At 43.0% G+C, this 24416-nt stretch overlaps 1 protein-coding gene and 1 long non-coding RNA gene across 2 annotated transcripts in view; both read left to right on the plus strand.

Annotated features, from left to right (window-relative positions):
• Positions 1 to 24416, plus strand: part of LOC146712470 (NACHT, LRR and PYD domains-containing protein 12-like) — a 134337-nt gene that overhangs the window by 95646 nt on the left and 14275 nt on the right. The window contains exon 6 of the mRNA XM_085442927.1: positions 22073 to 22186. Within this exon, the coding sequence (XP_085299053.1) occupies positions 22073 to 22186 (114 nt within the window). The remainder of the gene's footprint in view (positions 1 to 22072; positions 22187 to 24416) is intronic.
• The window catches only part of LOC146712477 (uncharacterized), a 54285-nt gene continuing 48956 nt past the window's right edge, over positions 19088 to 24416 (plus strand). Inside the window, exon 1 of the long non-coding RNA XR_014915962.1 lies at positions 19088 to 19242. This is a non-coding gene — a long non-coding RNA (uncharacterized LOC146712477). The remainder of the gene's footprint in view (positions 19243 to 24416) is intronic.

Raw genomic sequence — 24416 nt, forward strand, 5'->3', positions numbered from 1 at the left:
CAGAATCTTCATTTGACAAGCGGTGAAAACTGTAGTTGAAAAGAAATACAGAATAGAAAAAATGATCGTTTACATAAATATTGCATCATGAAATAACTCAAAATGTGACCTTACACCTTCGTGTTAGCTTTAGCAACAGTAATGATCATCAAAACTGCCCTTTTTTAACATGTACAAATCAACCTCCATGAATCACAAATAAAATATAATTTTTAACAAATACCGCTATTTATGCCTTTTTAACACCTTCACCATGAAATATATACACTTACGACGTTGCCTGAACAATGTTCCCAAGTGGATGGCTGTGGATAAGCCTCAGAGCAAGACCGCATGTCCCTCTACCTCTTAGAGCAACCAGGAAGAGGAATTAAACAGGAAATGAAGTAATACAGGTCACCCACCAGGAAGTGAGGTCACCAGCAAGCTAACCTTCAAATTTAAAGCTTCTTAACATTTTGAAGTCTTTTTACTGTTCTTTTTAACTTAAATACATAAGAAAGAATTACTTTAAGCAAACATTAAAGATAAATGAAATAAATGCCTTTGAGGCATCACAAACTTGCTGCTAATACACAACATTTCATCATATTTCCTCATAAGCCTCTTTTGTCTGACCATTTGATCCCATTTGAATTTGCAATAAAGGATACACAGAGTTTGGTGACAATAATGACAGTAGATGTTTGTGTGAAAGTGCTGGAAGCAAATGAGTGTGTGATGTTCTTTCAGTGTTGCACTTTGTAGACGCTCCCTGAGCACTGGTCTCACAGCCAGCTGCACATAGAGACCAGTGTTGTTAGTCCAGGTCAGAAGATGACTTGTTGGAATGAAAATAAGCTTGTAGTTTGTCTGCTTTAATAATGTGACTGGAAAAAGGTGTTGGACTTCAAATATGTCCATTTCTTTCACACTTCACCTTTAAAAGTGAAGCCTTGTGGTTCCTGGAAGGAAAAACACGACTTTTTCAAGTCTTTGTCCTGTTTTTATGAGAAATGTACGACTTTAATGTGAAACATTCAGAGTTTTTTCTCTTGTTGTGTTTGTTTGAAGCTGCTTCCTGTTGGCTTCAGCTGTTTGGAGTTTCCATTTTCTAAACTTCTACATTCTGAACCTTCTTCAGCTCTGAACAGATGATGAAACACTGAATGATTTCAAGTAGGGCTGCACGATTAATTGTTAGAAAATCGCGATCTCAATTCATACTTATGTGCGATCTCATTTCCAAATGTCAACAATTTAAAAAAAAAAAAAAAGACGACGATTGTACCGCATTTTGATCTGGGACGTACTCTGCATGAAACCAAGCGCTCACTCTTCCTGCTCAAGAAATGACAAGGGCGGAGCCTTATACCACGTGATACAGAAGCTGTGCCGTGTGATGCTAATATTAGCAGGGAAAAAACAACGGAGAGCACGTCAGGGATGACGAGAAAGTGACAGGAGAAAATCCGTCCCGGTCAACCACCCAAACATCAATAACGGGAACCTTATACAGCGCTTCCCTATACCCGTCGAACTCCCGCAGGCACAAAGAAATTACGGAGGCTATCACTTATCACCTGACCAAAGATATGGCTCCCATCAACACTGTGCAAAACGAGGGATTTAGGAAAACGATCAACACCCTAGACAAACGCTACACAGTGCCGTCCCGCCCCGTATTTTTCTATTGTTGCACTACCTGCTCTATACACGCAGTGTCGAGCAACGGCGGAGGTGGAATTTCAAGCAGTACAACATTTTACGGCAATGACAAAACGTGAGACATTTGTTGTTTTTATGTTTATTTATGGTTTTTATGTTCAGTCTCAACTGTTATAGAAGTTCTTGTGCTGTTAATAAGCGCAATAAATATTTATATTGGAAAATAAAATCGTGAGAGAATCATGATCTCAATTCTAAACAAAAAAATCGTGATTCTCATTTTATGCAAAATCGTGCAGCCCTAATTTCAAGCTCACACTTTGTCTAATAAACTTACATCTTTCATTCTTTATACAGATTGAGGGGCTGTGGTTTGTCAGACATCAGCTGTGATTATCTGGCAACAGCACTGAAGTCCAACCCCTCCCATCTGAGACAGCTAGACCTGAGTAATGGCCCCGCCTATTTGTTGACTAACAACAACAAGCTGCAGGATGCAGGAGTGAAGCATCTGTGTGGTTTCCTGGAGAGTCCAGGATGTAAACTTGAAACTCTGAAGTCAGTCAGCATGCTTTAGTTGTGCTGAGATGAATATGATGTGAAAGTTGTGCTGACACTAAACTGCAGACATCAGGCTGATATTATACTGATCCACACTGAGGATCTTCATGGTAAAGTCTGTTTTCTTCTTCTCTGGTTTAGTCCATTGACTGCAGCAGAACAATGTTCACATTTCAAACCTTCAAAGAAGAAGAAAAATCCTCCACTGGATAATTCACTGTGAAACTCTCCAACTCTTCATTCCACCTTAAAGTCTGTCTGACACTGAAATCCAAAGCAAAATGTGTGTTTGCTTTACAGACAGCAGTCCAACACAAACATACACACATCATCCAAAACACAGTCCAACATCCAAATCTCCTCCACTGCCAGCATGAATGATGGGAAAGAGAAGGAGGAACACTCTGACATTCAGGGTTAGAATGAGTTTCATGAAGCAGACTGTGAAGATCAAAGCTGCATTAGAAAGCTTACATGAATGAATGAGTGGACAGAAGTGGACAGAGATCATCTGAAGCACTTCAAAGGCTTTAAATCAGCACATTTCTCTTTATTCTTTATCAACTCTGTTAGTTTCTCTCAGTTTTCTGTGGAATGAAGCTAACAGCAGGCTAATAAGATGCTGACCAATAGATTTCTATTAAAGGTTGTAATTTGTATATGAAAAAGTGCTTTTGCTCAGCAGGGATCAGCTTACAGGTAGAATACAGCTGCTGGATGGGATTAGCATGTCATAGCTATCTACCAAACTGCTAACTGGGGGATTTCAGGCCATCTATGGATCATTTTTGCTAACTATTTATTCAGCTTAGGCTCACAGGGCTGCAGCCTGTGCCCTAGCTGTCATAGGGCAAGAGGCGTGGTCCACCTGCACAGGTGAGCAGTCCATCACAGGGCCAACAGAGAGAGACAGAGAAGCACTCTCTCACATCCACACCTACAGCCAATTTAGAAGCACCAATAAACCTAAGCAGCATTTCATTGGACTGTGGGAGAACATCCAACCTCCACAGAAAGACCAACAAGCTTCAGCCTACAACCTTCTTGCTTTAAGGCACTAGTGCGAACCACTTTTCCCCATTTCAGCCCAAATCCTGCATCTTCCTGTTTCTGACTCCAGGCCAGCTCAACTAACACTTTCTCATCAGACACTGCCACCTAGTGGAGGAAGTCTTAGTTCCATTTGAAGCTTCAGATTACAGTTAGTTCCTTTAAAAAGAGGTGGAGATAGTGGGGCCACCTCTCATGTTTAGCTGTTTTCCACTTTTTCTTTGGTCATTTTAGCCTTTTTGGCCAGGGTGAAGGGAGTATCTGCCATCAAACAAGAAGACAGCCACATGTAACTACGACGGTGTTTGCTAGTTCACCTTACATGTATTAATGCAATAACGTGGTTAACCTACTCAACGTAAATTACACACGAACAACATAAAGCTACACACGCAGAGAAGAACGGCTGCTGCTGCCATCATCATCCGTCATCATTTCTGCTACACTGGCAGGGCTAGGGGTCAGGACTCTCCTCTTCGGTTTCTTTGGGTATGTTGCTAACTCCGGGTCTGATAACAGGCACCACACCCGCAGTAGATGTGCTCGGTGTGAGGTCTTGCAGCAAGCTATCAGATACTAGGGCTGCCACAATTAGTCGACTAGTCACGATTACGTCGGTCACGATTACGTCGACTATCAAATTCGTCAACGACTGATTTAATAGTCAACGCGTCGTTTGAAGCTTTGTAAAATCACAAAAGACGCAGGAATAAGTAGTATGATTTAAGAGTGTAATAACGGACTGAAACAGAAGATGGCGGCACTGCATGTACAAGGATGCCAGCTGCCGTTAAACCCCGAAGAAGAAGAAGTAGCTCTGTCCCAGAATTCATAGCGCAGCCCAGCTCAGTTTCCAACAATGGCGGCAGCTAGTTAGTTTTAATATTACTCTTATTATTCTTTCTGGGTCACAAAATAAACGTTCAACATATTTTCAGGCGAGAATGTAGCTGTGTAAACCTCAAATATCTGCTCCGTTTATCAAGACACCACATATTTTCAAAAGCGCTCCGACGTTTTCGGAGACGTCTGTTACCCACTACAGTGGGGCAAAAAAGTATTTAGTCAGCCACCGATTGTGCAAGTTCCCCCACTTAAAATGATGACAGAGGTCAGTAATTTGCACCAGAGGTACACTTCAACTGTGAGAGACAGAATGTGAAAAAAAATCCATGAATCCACATGGTAGGATTTGTAAAGAATTTATTCGTAAATTAGGGTGGAAAATAAGTATTTGGTCACCTCAAACAAGGAAAATCTCTGGCTCTCACAGACCTATAACGTCTTCTGTAAGAAGCTTTTCTGTCCCCCACTCGTTACCTGTATGAATGGCACCTGTTTGAACTCATCATCTGTATAAAAGACACCTGTCCACAGCCTCAAACAGTCAGACTCCAAACTCCGCCATGGCCAAGACCAAAGAGCTTTCGAAGGACACCAGGAAAAGTATTGTAGACCTGCACCAGACTGGGAAGAGTGAATCTACAATAGGCAAGCAGCTTGGTGTGAAAAAATCAACTGTGGGAGCAATCATCAGAAAATGGAAGACATACAAGACCACTGATAATCTCCCTCGATCTGGGGCTCCACACAAGATCTCATCCCGTGGGGTCAAAATGATCATGAGAACGGTGAGCAAAGATCCCAGAACCACACGGGGGGACCTGGTGAATGACCTGCAGAGAGCTGGGACCAAAGTAACAAAGGTCACCATCAGTAACACACTACAACGGCAGGGAATCAAATCCCGCAGTGCCAGACGTGTTCCGCTGCTGAAGCCAGTGCATGTCCAGGCCCGTCTGAAGTTTGCCAGAGAGCACATGGATGATACAGCAGAGGATTGGGAGAATGTCATGTGGTCAGATGAAACCAAAGTAGAACTTTTTGGTATAAACTCAACTCGTCGTGTTTGGAGGACGAAGAATACTGAGTTGCATCCCAAGAACACCATACCTACTGTGAAGCATGGGGGTGGAAACATCATGCTATGGGGCTGTTTTTCTGCCAAGGGGACAGGACGACTGATCCGTGTTAAGGACAGAATGAATGGGGCCATGTATCGTGAGATTTTGAGCCAAAACCTCCTTCCATCAGTGAGAACTTTGAAGATGAAACGAGGCTGGGTCTTCCAACATGACAATGATCCAAAACACACCGCCCGGGCAACAAAGGAGTGGCTCCGTAAGAAGCATTTGAAAGTCCTGGAGTGGCCTAGCCAGTCTCCAGACCTCAACCCCATAGAAAATCTGTGGCGGGAGTTGAAAGTCCGTGTTGCTCGGCGACAGCCCCAAAACATCACTGCTCTCGAGAAGATCTGCATGGAGGAATGGGCCAAAATACCAGCTACTGTGTGTGCAAACCTGGTAAAGACCTATAGTAAACGTTTGACCTCTGTTATTGCCAACAAAGGTTATGTTACAAAGTATTGAGTTGTATTTTTGTTATTGACCAAATACTTATTTTCCACCCTGATTTACGAATAAATTCTTTACAAATCCTACCATGTGGATTCATGGATTTTTTTTTCACATTCTGTCTCTCACAGTTGAAGTGTACCTCTGGTGCAAATTACTGACCTCTGTCATCATTTTAGGTGGGGCAACTTGCACAATCGGTGGCTGACTAAATACTTTTTTGCCCCACTGTAGCTCGATAGGTCACTAGAGCCCGTGAGAGCACCGGACTCCCGGCAAATCGTTTTCAAACCCACCGCCATCTTTCTCCACTCTGGTTAAACATGATATATAAGTCACTTAGATAACTTAAAAATGTTATTGTTTGGCTTTTTTTTTAGTATTTTATTTGTTCCTGAGTAAATCGGTTTGGCTGAGATTAAAGTTATAGTTTTTACACAGCTGAATAAACGTCAAGCAGACAGCTGATTATCAGAAGTGTGAGATGCTCGAGAATATACTACGGTGTCCCGTTATAGTTTAGATAGCAAGGAGTTTATTAAACTTCACCGAAACAATCTGCAAATTACATTAAAATTTAATAAGCTATCATCTTGTCTTTATTTTTAATTAGCATATACCTGAAACACTTAAAGCTGTAAGCTAATGATAGTTATATAAGAGCAGATGCTGCTGGTGCAATAAGCTGTACGTTTTACGTCCAACGGATACATGATCTGATTAGTCGACTAATCGCAAAAATAATCGGTGACTAGTCGACTATCAAAATAATCGTTTGTGGCCGCCCTATCAAATACGGTGCATTTCTCGGCTTTAAAAAAACGCTATGCCTCGCCAGGTGTTTCATCAGATTCGAGGTGTTACCTCCCTGCACAGTATCACCTTAAAGCACTTGTTGCAGGCTGCTGAGTTTGCATCTTTTGCTGTGAAGTACAGCCAGACTTTGGACCGCTAAGCCTTGGGCATTTTTAATCTGTAGCTCTGCTCTAAAAGAACGTACATACCTGAGCCCACCTACTATCCTTGGAAAGGTAAAATGATTGGCTAGAATCCAAAGTGTATCTCAGGGGGGAAAAAAGCACCGAAATGTGCACTGCTTTTCGGTTTGGTTACTACCGTTTATGTCAGAACTGGTGCCATAATGGCACCGGATACCGGTACCCATACCTACTGAGTGCCATAGGACACTTATCCTTTGTTTCCATATGCTGGGAACTTCCAAGGAGGACTGGAAAATGTGTAGAAATTTCCCAGTCAGTTCCTCACAGCACACTTCAATCATTTCCCTCCCACAGCATCAGCTTTTTCTCTCTTTGATCAAACTAAGAGATTTCCACACAAACACCTCATCAGTGGGACTCTCAGAGCTACCAGCCCTTTGCTACAATCACAAAGCTCTTCATTGAAATCAATGATATCAAAGCTGGAATCAAATGAGTCCAAGTCTTCTGCTGATTCAGCATCACATTCATCTTTGCTCCTTGTTCTGCATCCCCACCATGGACTTCATTCCTTTCCAAGCCAGCCTTGAGTGTCCTTTATTCAGCTCATCCTCTGCTTTACTTTTACACCTGATTTTAGCTGCTTTATCTCTCTTTCAACAAGTTTCTGTGCCTCAGTCTTTTTCTTCTCTCCCTCATAAGAAGACACCTTCTTCTGCCTGAGAACATGTTGGAGTGATTTACTAATCCAGGGCTGCTTATTGGGGAAAATACTTCCTGTTTTCAAAGTAATCCGAATTTTTCCCAGAAAGAAATGTAAGTAGAAATCGATGATCTAAGTGAGAACATGAGCCTTTAAAAAGTCCCAGTGGGTACAGTCAAAGCCGTCCCTCATTCCCAGTATAGTCTTTGGTCCTGACTGGAACAACTGTGTGCCCAGTTTGAGCTCTCTTCAGTCCTGTGACCTGACAGACCCAGAGGGGCCATCACATCACATTTAGAAGCTCCCCTAATGGAGCCACAACATATGTCCAATACTTAGTCTGTCTTGTTGGACCAACTGGAAGAAATGATTCAAGGACTTAGTCACAGAACAGAGATTCAAATCTCCAAAATCCAACTGGCTGCATCAGGACATATAGTCTGAAACTCTGCACAGTTTCCTGTTTGAAGCTGCTTCCTGTTGGCTTCAGCTGTTTGGAGTTTCCATTTTCTAAACTTCTACATTCTGAACCTTCTTCAGCTCTGAACAGATGATGAAACACTGAATGATTTCAAGCTCACACTTTGTCTAATAAACTTACATCTTTCTTTCTTTATACAGATTGAGTGTCTGTGGTTTGTCAAAGATCAGCTGTGATTATCTGGCAGCAGCGCTGAAGTCCAACCCCTCCCATCTGAGAGAGCTGGACCTGATCCTGAACAACCTGAAGGATCCAGATGTGAAGCAGCTGTCTGATCTTCAGCAGAGTCCAAACTACAGACTGGAGACTCTGTGGTCAGTAGAGTGATGGAGTGAGTGGGTGGTCACCGTCTCTGGTTCAACTTTTATCTGAGCTGCATTTTAATGACGTCTTTCAGATGGATGATTTTCATTGGGACTGGCTTTCTTCTGTGTCTGATGATTTTAAGGCACGCTGCTTGTTTTTAAAACTGACTCAAATTATTTAAAGCCTCACACGCCTTGATCCTAAACACCCAGATAAATTTGCTCTTATTGACCTTTTTTAACTAATATGCTGCATAAGTTTTCCACATCTGCAGTTTTTGCCAACGACCTGAGTGATCACTGCGTAGTTGGTGCTGTGAGAAACACTAAAATCTCACGCTCCGAGCCCGCATCAGTTTGAACTGGGGTCGTATTAAACAGGCTGACAATGTCAGTTTGGGAACATTTACAGGAGAGTTGTGTCTACTTTGTGGACAGACACGCCCCTTTTTGCCAGGTCAGGGTGAAAGGTCGGGACAGGCCTGGTTTGGTTCAGTACCGGCCGATCTCCTACATGAGAGAAACCAGGCCTGGGCAGGAAGTCTGGCTCTGATGCTAATTGGCTACGTTTTCATTAGCTGTGTAATCGGATTACTGCCTCCATCATCTAGATCCAATATAACTATTTTTTTACTGTAACGACTGACAGTCCAAACGACCGTAGGAGGTTTTGGCAAACTATAAAGTGTCTCTGCCAGCTGTGACTCCTCAGAGCTTCCTCCTCACTTAAATATCGACTCCACTCCTGTGTCAGACAAAACTGAAATGTTGCTTTAACAAACACTTTGTTGCTTCTTGTTCTTTGTTCAGCACAGTATCTGATGGTAAACCTCTTGCACACAACTCTGCTCGTAGTTCCTGCTTACTGATACCTTTTCCTTCACACCTGTCACAGTAGAAGAGGTTTGTAAGGCTTTGAATAGCCCCAACACCAGAAACTCGTCCTCACAATCGTTCTCCTTCCTTCTTGCACTTGGCTGCAAATATCATAGCTGAGCCAGTGTCTTATATTTTTAATCTTTCTCTACAACAGAAGGCTTTACCACAGATGTGGAAGTGTGCCTCTGCACTCCCCCACTGAAAGCTGGTAATTCTTCAACAGTTAGTAATTACAGGCCAATTTCCAAACTCTGTGTCTTATCTACAGTGTTGGGAAGGTTACTTTTAAAATGTATTCCGTTACAGAATACAGAATACATGCCCCAAAATGTATTCTGTAACGTATTCCGTTACGTTACTCAATGAGAGTAACGTATTCTGAATACTTTGGATTACTTAATATATTATCATGCTTTTTACAACAACGTGAATGTACTATTGCTGTGTGATTTATTACTATTACTGAAGGTCCGCGACTCCGAACTGTAGTAAAGGGACCTCTGACTAATACAGCGGGATCCCTGTCGGCTCATAGCCGAAAAATAGCTTTACTTTGTTGTGTGGGTCAACTTTTCTTGAGAGACGGAGAGAGGCGTTGAAAGACTGCTCCAACGGAACTTATTGTTTCGGAGGAAAACACGAACACGGTGTACAGTCGAGTCTTAATAGCTTACCTACAACTGGGCTCGTCAGGGACTCTTCTTGGCTGCAGTGGTTATTATTATATTTACATGCTTCCAGCTCCCGTTTTTCCTCGACGATAACTCGTACCTTTCCACTCCCCTTTTTCTCCCTCCTCGCGCTCACAGACCCATAACGTGTATGGCAGTCCATTCTCCCTGCAACACGGACTACACTGCCCATGATGCTACATTCTTTAGTAGCATCGGTACCGCCGTTACGGTAACACGTAACGGCGGTACATGTATTCCGTTACTCCCCAACACTGCTTATCTAAGGTTCTTCAAAGGCTGGTAAATAATCAACTTCAAAGTTATCTGGATGAAAATAGGATTTTATCTCCCTTCCAGTCTGGTTTTAGGAAACTGCACAGTACTGGAACTGCTTTGATAAAAGTTCTCAAAGACATCTATGAAGCGCTGGATGCAAAGAACTACTGTGCAGCTCTTTTTATTGATCTATCAAAGTCTTTGACACTGTCGACCACAACAAAAACTCTTCTGGCACAACTTCACCTACTTCCAAGCTGCGTGGAGAGGATGAGGATCTAACAGCACAGGAACTCCAGCAACACTCAGCAGCAGCTGCTCCCAGTCCCTTGGTTTATGAGCTGAGCTGCTGACCACAGCATTTTATGTCAGAGATTACTGGAAATAGGCCTTTCAGACCGAGCAGCTGGCTGCTTCTCTAATGTTCTTTTGGACATCAGCAGTGCGTTCAGCTCAATGGTCTCTCTTGCAGCTTTTTAAATGTCACTAAACGAGTGCACAGGGTTCTGTCCTGGGCTACTTATGTCAACGGTGTGGCACAAAATCTAGATGCATCTGTTCATTTTATACCATCAACATAGTTTTCAAACCATTACAGCAGCTGTTGATAGTATTCAGTCTCAGCTGGCTCAGACTGGCTTTAAATGTAGAAAAAACCAAAGTCATGTTGTTCACAAACAGAAAGAGGGTCCGCCTTTATTTCCTTCTCCTGTATCTGCTCAAAGTATTTCTATTGAAACTGTGGCCTCGTACACAGACCTCGGTATTGTGGTTGATGACAGTCATTCCTATAAGCCACACATTGAACATCTAATAAAGACACTGAGGCTGAAGTTGGGCTTCTCTTCCAGGAACAGATCATGTTTCACAGGAAAAAGCTTGTTGCTGCCACCTTTTTTTTACCTGCCCTGGATTACAATGACATGATTTATATGAATGACTCTGCTCGCTCTCTTCATCTGTTGGATTTTGTCCATCATGGGGCATTAAGATTTATAACTGTCTGTAAACCTTTAACACACCACTGTACTCTGTGTTCTCTGGTTAACTGGTCCTCATTGGTCTTACACAGGATGGTCCATTAGTATCATTTTATCTATCAATCTGTTTCTGGGTTACTGCCTCCTATTTATCAGAGTACATGTTAGGCAAACAGTTTAGTCACAGCCTGCAGTCTCAGGACATCATTACATCCACTGTTCCATCAGTTCATGCAGAGCTTGGGAAGAAGGCGTTCTCCTTTTCTGCTCCGTCTTCATGACCCAAGTGGATGAATTGAAGAGTCTGAAGGCAGCAGAAGGAACGATCTCCTGTAACGTTCCCCCAGACAGCAGGGTTGAAGGAACCTGTTGCTGAAACTGCTGTGCAGATTGTCCAGTGTATCATGGAGGGGTGAGAGTCATTGTCCATGATTGACAGCAGTGTGTCACAGATCACCTCCTCCAGGTGGTCCATTTACCATCTGAGCCTTCGTAGAAAGTAAAGCTGGCTCAGACCCTTTTTGTAGGCAGCGTCCATGTTGGCAGACCACTCCAACTTGTGATCCAGATGAACTCCCAGATACTTAAAGGATGTGACTATTTCAACATCATTCCCACCAGTGCAGACAGAGGAGGGATCTGTTTCTGCCAAAGTCCACCACCAGCACCTTTGTTTTGGCCACATTCAGTTTCAGGTGATTCTCCTCACACCACCTCACGAACCGACCAATCAGCCCTCTGTATTCCTCTTCCCTTCCCATTCCTGGATTAAAGAATCCAGGATCTCAACCAGTTTGTTATGTTCTCTCTTATAACTTAACTGTTAAAGTAACAACACCTGTTTGGTTGTTAGTAACTTACTTTATTAACCTTGTTGTGGAAAGGCAGAGGCATATCAATGTGCACATATACCACATTTGGTGTTCTCTACTTTACACAGAAAGTAGTACCACAAAAATATAATCTGATTTTACATAACAGCTCCTCCCATCCAGCTTTGATGAACACAATAAGTATCAAACAACCGAGATATTTTCAAGTAAATGCCGTAACCCAATAATTGTACTTAAACTGAAATATGACACCTACTCAGTGATTTACAACATAGAGGTAGGTTGAACTGGAAACCTATAAGTTAAGTAAGTAAACTTACGTTTGAAAAAGTGGTTAATCAGTTAAGTCATGATCAGTGTTGGGGAGTAACGGAATACATGTACCGCCGTTACGTATTTAGAATACAAAATATGAGTAACTGTATTCCGTTACAGTTACCGTTTAAAAAGGTGGTATTCAGAATACAGTTACTTTGTTGAAATAAATGGATTACACTGCGGTACTTTCCTGTTTCATTTTGTCGCGGGTCAGGACTGTTTGGGTTTTGTTTGACAGCTACGTTCTGTTGTTCCAGGCGGCAGCGTTACGGTTGCCATGGTTACAGGGCGACGCTCTCTCTCTCTCTGCGACTGTGTGTTTCCTGGGTGAGAGAGCGCCTTTTCGTTGTTGTTGTGCTAAGCTAACAGGCAGAATGCTACAAGCATAGCTCTAAAGAATGTAGCATCATGGGCAGTGTAGTCCGTGCTGCAGGGAGAATGGACTGTTATGGGTCTGTGAGCAGGAGGGAGAAAAAGGGGAGTGGAAAGGTACGAGTACATGTAAATATAATAATAACCACTTCAGCCAAGAAGAGTGCCTGACGAGCCCAGTTGTAAGTAAGCTATTAAGACTCGACTGTACACCGTGTTCGTGTTTTCCTCCGAAACAATAAGTTCCGTTGGAGCAGCCTTTCAATGCTTCTCTCTGTCTCTCGCAAGAAAAGTTGGCCCACACAACAAAGTAAAGCTATTTTTCGGCTACGAGCCGACAGGGACCCCGCCGTATTAGTCAGAGGTCCCTTTACTACAGTTCGGAGTCGCGGACCTTCAGTAATAGTAATAAATCACACAGCAATAGTACATTCACGTTGTTGTAAAAAGCACGATAATATATTAAGTAATCCAAAGTATTCAGAATACGTTACTCTCATTGAGTAACGTAACGGAATACGTTACAGAATACATTTTGGGGCATGTATTCTGTATTCTGTAATGGAATACATTTTAAAAGTAACCTTCCCAACACTGGTCATGATGAGGTGAAAGGAGTGTGTTGGGTGTGTAATCAGGCAGCGGAGGCGACGTCTGGGTTCAACACTTTATTTTAGGCTTTACAGCAGAGCTCCATCTTGTTCTCGCTCTCTACTTTCTTCTTCTCCTCTTTCTCTTACCCAGCCTCATTAGCGACACCCCTGGTCTGACAGGGTAACAGCATGTACTAATTTTCTTCCCTTATTATAGAACCTTGTAAACACAACATCTCCCCCTTTTCTCAAATAATACTCTTTCCCTTGTAGCACAACATGAACCATTCGACAGCCTTTTACTTTTGAGGCAATTAGTAACTTCAGAACAGTATTATATATATATCCTGATAAAAGAACTGTAATGGCAAAGTAAACGTGCCCCGGATCAACCCTGAATCAACAGTAACAACCATGTGCCCTCTTCTCAGCTTATCAGAAGTCACAGCTGGAATTAAAGATAACTAATGAAACTCAAATGCACTTTCCCTTCACAGTCATTTCTCACATCTGCATATTTCTCCTTTCTTTTTACCTCTGAACTATTTCATAACAAAGTCTTTTGTCCATCTTGGTGGTTGTCTGTCCCTCTGCAGTGTGGGACGTGTAGCAGTCTGTGCTGAGCTGATGTTTTCTGTCTCTGTATCAGCTCTTTGTGTGTGTTTTGAGTTCTCTGGGACAAGTGAGAGACGTGCTGCATTCCATCTTCTCCCATCGCTGAGGATGAAAGAACTCTCACCCGTCTGCTGCTGTACCTCCAGCGGCTTGGTGTATTGTGGCTCTCCTTTTCCCACATGGAATGGCTTTTGTACTCTCACTGACGCACCCACAGTCACTTTAGTAGGTTTAGCACCTCTCTGTCTGTATAAAGTGCACTTCTTTTCTGTGTCAATGTCACTTTGGATCTGATGTGGTCATATTGTCCAGCATCCTTTGGTGGTGGCAGAATGTTGAGTTTAGTCCGCATGGCTCTTCCTCTGAGGAGCTGGAAAGGGGACTCACCGGTTGTAGCGTGGGGAGTCGCTCGATAACTTTGAAGCAGTTCTGTAACCACAGTTTTCCATGGTCGCTGAGTAGCTTGTGCTGTCTGTTTGGAGTCCTTCAGTACTCTATTAAAGTGCTCCACACATCCATTTGCTTGAGGATGATAAACGCTTGTCCTGATGTGTTTTATGCCCCTTTCAGCGAGAAACTCAGCAAAGGCAGCTGAGGTGAACTGCGGACCATTATCAGTTGTAATTTCATAAGGGTTTCCTTCACGGGCGAAAATGGAAGTCAGAAATGCAATCACTGTCGCAGTTGAGGCGTTTGGTGTGAATGCGACTTCAGGCCACTTACTGAAATAGTCAACTAGTGTGATGGCAAACCTGCAGTCATAGGTTCCTTGTTCCAACGGACCAACAATGTCGACAGCAACATGTTGAAACGGACCCTCTGGGAATTTGATGGGTTGTAACGGTGCAGGTGAAAAAGCTGCAGTCTTGTCACACAATTGGCAGGTTGTGCATGTGGACAATATTTCGTGGACCAGTTCATCCATGTTTGGCCACCAATATAGATCTCTCAGGCGTTGTTTGGTTCGGACCATGCCTTGATGTCCTTCATGGGCTAGGTGCACTACTTTTCCTCGCAGAGATTTGGGAACAATCAGCCGTGTTCCTCTAAATATCAGCGGTGACTCTGCTGCCAGTTCATGTCGGACCAGGAAGTAGGGTTTGACATCATCTGGTAAGGATTTGCTTAATTTCGGCCAGCCCGAAAGAACGATCTGTCTTAGTTTTGTTAATTCAGGACAGTCTTCACATTCTGCTCTGAAGTCAGCCAGTGGAAGCGCTGTTAGCTGAGGAGAAATTTCAGCAATCTCTGTGATTAAGTCCTGTTCAGAGTCTTCACTTGTGTTTGTGGTATGCAGGGGAACACGGGACATACAGTCAGCTATAACATTTTGGCTTCCTGGACGGTACTCTAAGTCATACTGGAAACACATCAGTCTGGCTGACCAACGTGCTATCCTCATGCCAGCTCTGTTCATCCCCTTAGTACTTAACAGGGTGGTGAGGGCCTGGTGATCAGTTCTCAGAGTAAATCTCCGTCCCCATATGTACGTCCTCCATCTTTCAACGGCCCATACGCAGGCGAGGGCTTCTTTTTCAATTGTTGAATATTTCCTCTCGGCAGGGGACAGGGTGCGGGAGCCAAAAGCAACAGCACGTTCCTCATTGTTTGAGTTGATCTGGGTCAGAACAGCTCCAAGACCATAATCTGACGTATCAGTGGTGATGAACGTTGGCAGATTTGGGTTGAAGATTGCCAGTGCTGGGCTTTTTAGTAGCATTTCCTTCAGTTTGTTGAAGCTTTCATTTGCTGTATCAGTCCATTGAAGTTCAGCTGTCTGACTTGTCCGAAGTAACTCACGGAGTGGTTCAACCACAGTTGCATAGTTTGCTAGGAATTTGCTGAACCACGAAGTCAAGCCTAAGAAGGAACGAAGAGCAGCCATGTCCTGTGGTGCAGGGGCTTTGGCAATGGCAGTCAGGTGGTCTGGGCTGGGGCTCAGGCCATCCTTGGAAATGACGTGTCCCAAGAACGGAATAGATGTCTGTCCAAATGAACTTTTGTTGAAGTTGATCTGCAGACCGACATCCTTCAGGCGTTGGAGGACAGCCTGTAACCGTTCATCATGCTCTTCTCTGGAATGTCCATACACTATTATGTCATCCAAGTAGTTCTGTACTCCTGTCTGGTCTTTTAGGACTGTTTGCATCATCTTTTGGAAGGCAGAAGGGGCTGAAGCAAGTCCAAATGGAACTCGGGTAAACTGGAAGAGTCCCTCATGGGTTATGAATGCTGTGAGGCTTCGGCTATCAGGGTGAAGAGGCAGTTGGTGATAAGCTGAACTTAAATCAATCTGGCTAAAATGTGTAGCCCCAGCCAGCTGTGCGAACAAATCCTCCATGTGAGGAAGAGGGTAACAGTCCATGATCACACTCTTGTTAGGTTCACGCAGATCCACACAAAGTCTTAAGTCTCCCTTACTTTTTCTTCCAACCACCAGAGGACTCACCCATTCAGCTGCATCCACTGGTTCGATGATGCCTGCTTGGAGTAGACGTTTCAATTCAGCTGACACCTCCTCACGTATGCTGAGTGGTAGACGCCGCATTTTTTGACGAACTGGCTGTACTGTCTTGTTCACTTGAACTTTGTGGATAAACCCTTTAACAGCTCCAAGATGATGGGAAGAAGAGGAATCAATGTTATTCACCATGCATGTTTGTTTACTGGCTGGTGCTCCTCTTGCAGGATCCTCTCCTTTGTTGATGACTTTTCCAGCAATGATATCAATGTTAAGTGCTTTAATTAAGTCCAACCCCAGCAACGGTGATCCATCTTTAACTATGAAGAATGATCCTGGCACTTTTCTGTCATTGCTTGCAACCCTCACTGAAGCCTGTAGGCAGCCAATGACAGGCAAGTCACCTTTTGCATAAGTGACAAGCTTAACTTTCGGTTCAGTCAAAGCGCAGGGTGCAAAATGTTCTTTGTAGATGGCTTCTGGGAGGATAGATACTGAAGCTCCTGTATCCACAATTAACTCCAGAACCTGAGAGTTTCCCTGTGGTGTTTCAATGTTCATTTTGCATGTAATCTTATCACATGCTGCAGTCATCAGTTTGTGATCATCGACACATAAAACTGTGAACTCAGGAACAACTACTTCCCTGACCACTGCTACAGCTGATTTACAAACTCTGGCGAAGTGCCCTTTTTTGTTGCATTTATCACATTTTACTGTTGCTGCTGGACAGTTTTTATCATTAGCCAGGTGTTTCTCGGATCCACATCTGAAACAATGACGCTGTTGCTCTTTATCACTTGCCTTTTTGTGCCATTCTTTAGATGTAGGTCCCCGAGCTTGAGCCGGTCGCGCTCCTCTTTTTCCCCGAAGACGTGTGTCCTTCACCCCCACAGCTTATACTGCAGCAGTCTGGGCCGTGGGTGCAGCAGAGAGGAGTGTAGCATTCTTGACCGCAGCCTCCACCTGACATGCAATAGTAACTGCCTTGTCCAATGTAAGGTCCTCCTCCAGCAGCAATTTTTCTTTAACAACACTGAGATTAGCATTAGCAACAAGTTGATCCCGAATCATTTCACCCTCCATTATTCCAAAACCACATGGCACAGCTAACGCTCTGAGGGCGGCAACATACTGAGTCACCGTTTCATCAGCCCGCTGAACTCGCTGTCTGAATGTGTGCCTGCATGCCACTACATTCACTTTAGGGACAAAGTGGTTTTCAAGCGCAGTCATGGCTTCAGCAAACGTCGTACCTTGATTTGGCAGTGTGTAGAACAGTCGTTGTCCCTCTGGTCCCAAGCAATGTAATAAGACGGCTCGTCGTCTCGCCTCCGGCCATGCATCTCCCGTAGCATTTATCACTAGCATGTAGTTCTCAAAGAATTTGCGCCACGTCATAAACGGTATTGGCGGCTCACCCGCATGTTGCAAAAAGGGCGGTGGGCTCGGCACTGAAGCGCTCATCTTCGTCGCCAATTTGTTGGGTGTGTAATCAGGCAGCGGAGGCGACGTCTGGGTTCAACACTTTATTTTAGGCTTTACAGTGGAGCTCCATCTTGTTCTCGCTCTCTACTTTCTTCTTCTCCTCTTTCTCTTACCCAGCCTCATTAGCGACACCCCTGGTCTGACAGGGTAACAGCATGTACTAATTTTCTTCCCTTATTATAGAACCTTGTAAACACAACAGAGTGGTTTTTCATTTTTGAGAAATACTGATGTCATCAAGAGGATCTAGAAGAGAAGTAAGAGTAAAAGCCAGGAGATGGCAGTAGTGCAACATCTTTGGATGCAAGCTGCTGTTAAAAATGACAGAAGAAGTTTGCTTGATCATTCCTCAGCTCATCTGTGTGAAGCTGAGTGTAAAGAGGCTCCTGCTGTTAGAGAAACACTCTGACTGTTTAACAGAGTCAGACATGTTCAGACTGAATTTCAGTCAGAAACTCAGCATCACACTGATGAAGCTGCAGATTAATTGTGGTTAATTTCTGATTAATTTCTTTGCTGCCAGCTGAAATTTAAATGTAATTTAAAAGATGGATTCAAGGGTATTGGGTTTTTTGAACCCAAAGATATCACATGAACGTATATGAATTGATGTTGATGTTGATTGTGATTGGTTTTATTTCTTCAGTGGTTGTAGTGTTTTAATATTTAGTCATTTTTCCATTATTGTAATTGTGTATAAAGTTTAATTTGAATGAAATTTACATTCAAATGCTTTCAGTGTTGCTGTGTTGAGTGTTTGTTAACATTTGTATGGAAGACACATAAAGACATGTGACTAAAGAAATCTGTGCTAGAGGGACTTTTTAAATAAATAGTAGAAAACAAAACAGATGTTGAATTCTTTAGATAATTTTCTAGAAATCTATTTCTTTCTAAACAGAATTCAGAATATTGATGTTTGAGATGGAAGGTGTTTCTACAGGATCCTGATGGACACTCAAAGCTTTTATAAAATGTTCTCATTAGTTGTTTACAGCAGAATATCAATGTATGTGAACCAAAACAAAAAATAAAGAAAGAAACAAAAGGAGGGTGTGGTGTTCAGGAAGTACAGACTGTAGCTCAGCAGGTAGAATTACTAACTGGAAGGTTGGAGGTTTGATCCCTGGCTGCTCCAGTCTGCACGCCACGGTATCCTTGGGCAAGATGTGGAACCCCGACTTCCTCTCCGATGCATCCATCATAGTGTCATTGTTAGAAAAAGAAGTGCTTGTGTGAATGAAGCACGCTGTATAAAATGCTGTGACTGCTCATACAGAAAAGCAGCTCATAAGAACTGGTTCATTTTCCAGATAATTCCACTATTAAGACAACAGACATTTGGGAGGCTTTCTCTGAGAGTAACACTGAAAGTCTTGCTGCTCCTCCACAAAATGAACTTCAGATTAAAGACACAGCTCAGCTAAACACAACTCAAACTAATCTACACTATTTTTCTTTATTACGCAGCGTTTTTATAACTATTTCCAGATGTTTCTAAAGATGAAAGCAGAATTAAACTCCAGCCTGATGCGTTTCTGAGGTTCCTGACTCTGACCGTCCCTCAAACGCCTCTCTGGGCGTTTCCTTCCGTCGCTTTTACTTTCGCTTTCGTGAATGTTGTGGCGCAGTTGATCGTCTCGAAGTTAAGGTAACGTTAGCAGTCTGTACTGTTTTCCTGGCTGACATCAGCTGTGTGCAGCTTAGTTTCAGCATAAATCTGCTTCGTTTTATGTGAGATCAGAGTCTGGGAACGAGACAGAAACAGTTGATGATCAGCAGCTGAACTCGATGTTACTGTGGATCCACTGACTGATGTCTGTAGGCAGCTTCTCCTGCCTCCATCAGTCTGTGGCTGTATGGGCTCAAATTGTGGTCATAAATATTTTGTACTTATAAATCAGGATTTGTAGGTGTAAAAAAGATTTGTGTGTGGACTTAGCCAAGCAATACGTGTGAAACTCTGCACTCAAGTTTCAAGTACGACCCTATTTTTCTGCCTTTCATCTGATTAGCCAATGTCATGTCAATCACAAATTTAACAATCCAATCAGAGAACAGGTGGGTTTGGCTATTTGAGTGGTGCTTTATGAAGCTTCAGATCCTTGAAGGGAATAAATGCCCCTTTTCATTCCTTCATCACTAGGAAGTGTTACGAGTTCAAAATTGGGGATCGAGACAAGAGGAAAAACGATGATTTTAATGATCACACGCGTGGGAGATGGACACTGTATGCAGACAGCATCAGATCTCAAAATGGTGGAGCATTGCTCAAACTCTTATAGCCTCTGGTGCCTCCACCTTATCATAAAAGCCTAAACATTCACATGCTTTCTCTCACACGGCGCCTAAGCTACGACCTTGGCTCCCCGTTTATCTGCTCCTGCTGAGATGGGGCAGAAAACTCCAGCATGTTCTGTTCTCTTCTAATCAGACAAATAAGGCGATGACTTTCTGCAAACAGTATTTCTTATAACTCAGCAGTATAATGCATCATAAAACAATATCCTTCATTCACAACAAGCCAGCAGTCTAATGTAATGCAAATCAGTTTAACAAATGCAATAGTTATCAGCTTCTTCTAATTCAGGAGAATAATGCAAACTAAAACTACATAATAATTCACAATCTTTAATTAGGGGTCTAACATGGCATAAAATAATATTATAATTTAACAGAAGGAAAACAGTCTGTGGTGGTCCGAGTTTTGTGATTTTTTGTGTCACAGGTTTACGTGCTTAGTTAGCAGTTAGCATTAGCAGCACATGCTGCGTCTGATGTGAAAGGACCTTTATGCTGCGAAATGTGACTCACAGCAATGGTCCTGGGTCAGCCCTGACTTTGTGTTAAACTAATCCTAAAGTAACAATGGTAATTCTAACCACTGACATACCACAACTTTATCCTTTCAACAGCTACTGAAAGTTAGGGATTGACATGGCATTGACCAATCAAATGAAAGGAAGAAAATAGGGTCAAAATTTGTACTTGTAACTTGAAACTTGAGTGCAGAGTTTCACACGTATTTTTTGGCTAAGTCCACACACAAACCTTATTTTACACACACACAAATTCTTTTTACACATACAAAACTGATTTACAAGTACAAAATATTTATGACCACAATTTGAGCCCATAGGTGGATGTTGATTAACTGCTGACAGTGAGACAGGGCTGTCCTAAGAGTTGCTTTTCGGAAGTCGCTGCCAACACTTCATCTATAAAATGCATTTCTCTGCTCGTTCGCTATAGTCTGCTGTCGTATTTGTGTGCAGGTTATTTTCAGTTTAACTGGTGATGTTCATTCGTGTATTGTAGGTGAATGCGTTGATGATTGATCATAAATTAGTAAACTGGCCGTTTTTGTTCAATAATTCCTGTTTCATGTTCAAACCGTCAGACAGAAACTCTGCGTTTGTTTTTATGTTCTTCAGCCTGTTGTTCTTGAGGTAATCTGTGATGCGTTCAATGACCCTCCACATGCTCTGAGGCTCATTTGAAGAGAAACAGAACTTCATCTTTAGAGCATAAGTGGGTTTTTGCCCTCTTTATGCCCGCGGTCAGGCTCTGTTTATTGTAGTATAACACTCATAGGACACAGTGACCCGCTGCACACACACTGCACACACACTGCACACACACTGCACACACACTGCACACAATGACAGCTGCAGAGTTTGTGTCTGATGTATTAAGTATGAAACACTGTTGGGTTAAAATCTGGTCAGAATGAATCCAGGTGCAGGTGTGTCAGTTTAGGACCACTGGACTAACATCCAAGTGCTCACAATATAAAGTGTATTCTGTAGTAACATCCTGGTGTTGCAGCAACAGTCCCACATGGAAACGTCAACACTCAAACTCAAAGTCTCTTTTTGTCAACAATAAAATGACAGCAGACCAATTTGAACAAAGTTGGTAAAAAGCTTCAGAAAGGAGTAAAATATTAAAAAGTGTCTTGATGCTCAATCATCCAGTAAATCCCCAAAGAGTTGATTCTGTTCATCTGGACGTTTTCAGCAGCATGGATCAGTGTGAGGACAGAGAGGAGGGAGTCCCTCCCTCTAAAAGCACTCTGTGTGGGGAACATGAGAGCCAGACCAAAGCTCAGAGGTGAGATGACCATCTCTAACTGTCCATGACTCTTCTCCATGTCACAGCTCAGCACTCACATCACTGCTCCATCATTATTCACACTCATACCTCTGTGTGTGTTGTTTTAAAGCCCAGAGCTGTGGGGCGTACCAGGCTCAGCTGGACATAACCCTGAAACTAATCCAGAGCCTGGACCTGAACCCAGCTGTGTTTCCTTAAAGAGCAACATGTCGAAGGGTGTTGGTGTAAACTTTAACAAAAGACTGTTATGTGACAAAGAGTAAGTACATTATTTTTATGAGTTTGTTCATCATGTCTTTAATTTAATATTTCCAGTTTTTCCTTCCTGTCTCATGAAGCTGTTACATTTATTGTTTTTCTTTTAGGATCAATAAGAGGCCAGAATCTCCTGGACCTGAACCCAGCTGTGTTTCCTTAAAGAGCAACGTGTCGAAGGATATTGATTTAAACTTTAAAGGATGTTCTTCTGTTGCTGAGAGGTAATGTGTGTCTAGATGTTGTTCCTGACTCTGTATTTCTAAATAAATCCTCATGTTTAATATCAGCTCAGCTCTTTTTCACACATTTCTATGTTGGTATGTGAAGCGGTGTGTGTTGGAGTGTTTCCACAAACACAGCAGTCAGAGTGGAAAGAGTGGATGTTGTAGGAGGTGTTTGTGTAGTGAAGAGGCTGAGTGTCTGTAGGACTCCAGCTGCTCCAGCAGGTGTCTCCTTTGTGCTTTGCTTCAAACACAGTGTAGGGAGGAGCTTCCACTCAGGTCTTTCAGGTGGTATAGCCTATGGTTTAGTTTGACTTCCTTCTGCAAACTCAGCTGCTCTGTTGCTGATACACGTCTCCATGAATATGATTGATCAGATGCTGCCAACACCATGTGTTTCATGTGAGCGCTCAGCTGAAACCCTGGGTTGACTTATCGAGTTAATAACAAGCTTCACGTGACTGTGAATGCTAAAGTGAATCCAGATAAAGGAACGAGACCCTGCTAATGTTGGACTCACTTCTTAGTGTAGATCCCAGGAGGAAGTTCAACATAGCCATTCTTTGTGCTAGCTCGACCAAACCTGAGAGCACAGTGCAGGATAATGATCATCATCTGTCTCTGTCAAGGACATTTAAAATCCACAAATAACAAACATAATTATATTTGATCATTAAAAATCTCTTTTCAATTAAAAAAGCATGAGCACACTGGTGGATTACAGAAACATGAAAACTCGTTAACAGTAAAGTTAATTTAGGCGTAAACAAAGTGTCAAACATACTGAAGTAGAAGGACTGATGTTTGTGTTAAAATACCTTCTTAAAGCTGAAATACTGATTCAACGTTCTCCAAAGGTTGATTCTGTTCATCTGGACGTAGCGTTTTGTGGGAGAAACATTTCGTCTCTCATCCAGGTGACTTCTTCAGTCTCAGCTGACTGCAGGTTTCAATCGTATAAACAGTACATTTGCATAATGACTGAAACCAGCCCACTGAAGGAACAATGGTGTCACGATCAGGCGAATTACACACAGTAGTTCGGCGTGCCCGTGTGGCGTGCTGGCTAGACTCCAACGTGGCGAAGGCTAGCGGTGGGTTGGAAGAGACACGCAGTTATTCTAGTAACGATCAGTGCACGAAGCGTGGCTTCGGAACTGTCGTCACAGACGGAGAGCGAGCGGAGCCAGGTGGGTGGCGTCTCTCCTTTAAACCCGGCCCCGTGATCAGCTGATCACCAGCTGACAAATGGGCTGGGAGGTCATCTTAATTATGCAAATTCTCATGACCATTGATCAATGTCCATGAGTCCCATTCACAGAGAGTTGGGGAATGGCTGCAATCACAGCGCTGTAAGATTGTGACAAATGTACCCTTAGGCCCCCTCCTCGATTCAGAGATGGTCTTTCCCTTTTCACGTAAATGGCCTCCTTGACTCCGCCCTCCAACCAGCGTTCCTCCCTACACATGATGAGGATGTAATTGAAAGAGTGTCCACTGGCCTGTAGGTGTAAATAGACTGCAGAGTCCTGGCCTGACGAAGTAGCTCTTCTGTGTTGTAGCCAGAGGTTGTTTGGTTTCCCCGATGTATAAATCCTGGCAATCCTCCTGCACTTAACAGCGTACACTATGTTACTCTGTTACTCTGATCCTTGGGGTGGACCAATTTTTGGCGCAGCGTGTTTTGGGGTTTAAAAGCCACAGAGACCCGGTGTTTAGAAAAAATGCATCTCAACTGCTCCGATACTCCTGACACATACGGGATCACTACAGGTTTTCTCTTAGTCAGCGGTTGTCCTTCTCTCCTGGATCGGCTGGAGCTTTCTTTAGGAGCCGTTCCAGCTTTGACAAAAGTCCAGCTGGGACACACTTATGCTACGTCCAGATGAACAGAATCAACTTTTGGAGATTTACTTTCCTGGATGATTGAGAATGCATCAAGACGTTCCTCTTAAAGTGTTATTCAGTGTTGTGACAGTCAGCTGCTTCAGCTGCTGCTGGGATGGGCTGTGGCAAAGAGAACAGAGAAAATCCAAATCAGAGTTTTTCTCTGAATTAAAAGCAAGGAAACAACAATATATTCTACATGGTGAAACTGATGGTTTATGGTGTTTGGGTCTGTTTTTCTGTATTCATGTAGATAAAGTGTAAACTCAGATGAATTATACCATCAAATGTTAAAGGAAAATATCAGGATGAGTGTCTGTGAGCTGAGAAGGACGTGAAGCGA

This window comes from Copadichromis virginalis, linkage group LG3 (genome assembly GCF_057382275.1).
Source record: "Copadichromis virginalis isolate Kocher_CV1m ecotype Utaka linkage group LG3, C_Virginalis_male_GT1.1, whole genome shotgun sequence".
Lineage (NCBI taxonomy): Eukaryota > Metazoa > Chordata > Actinopteri > Cichliformes > Cichlidae > Copadichromis > Copadichromis virginalis.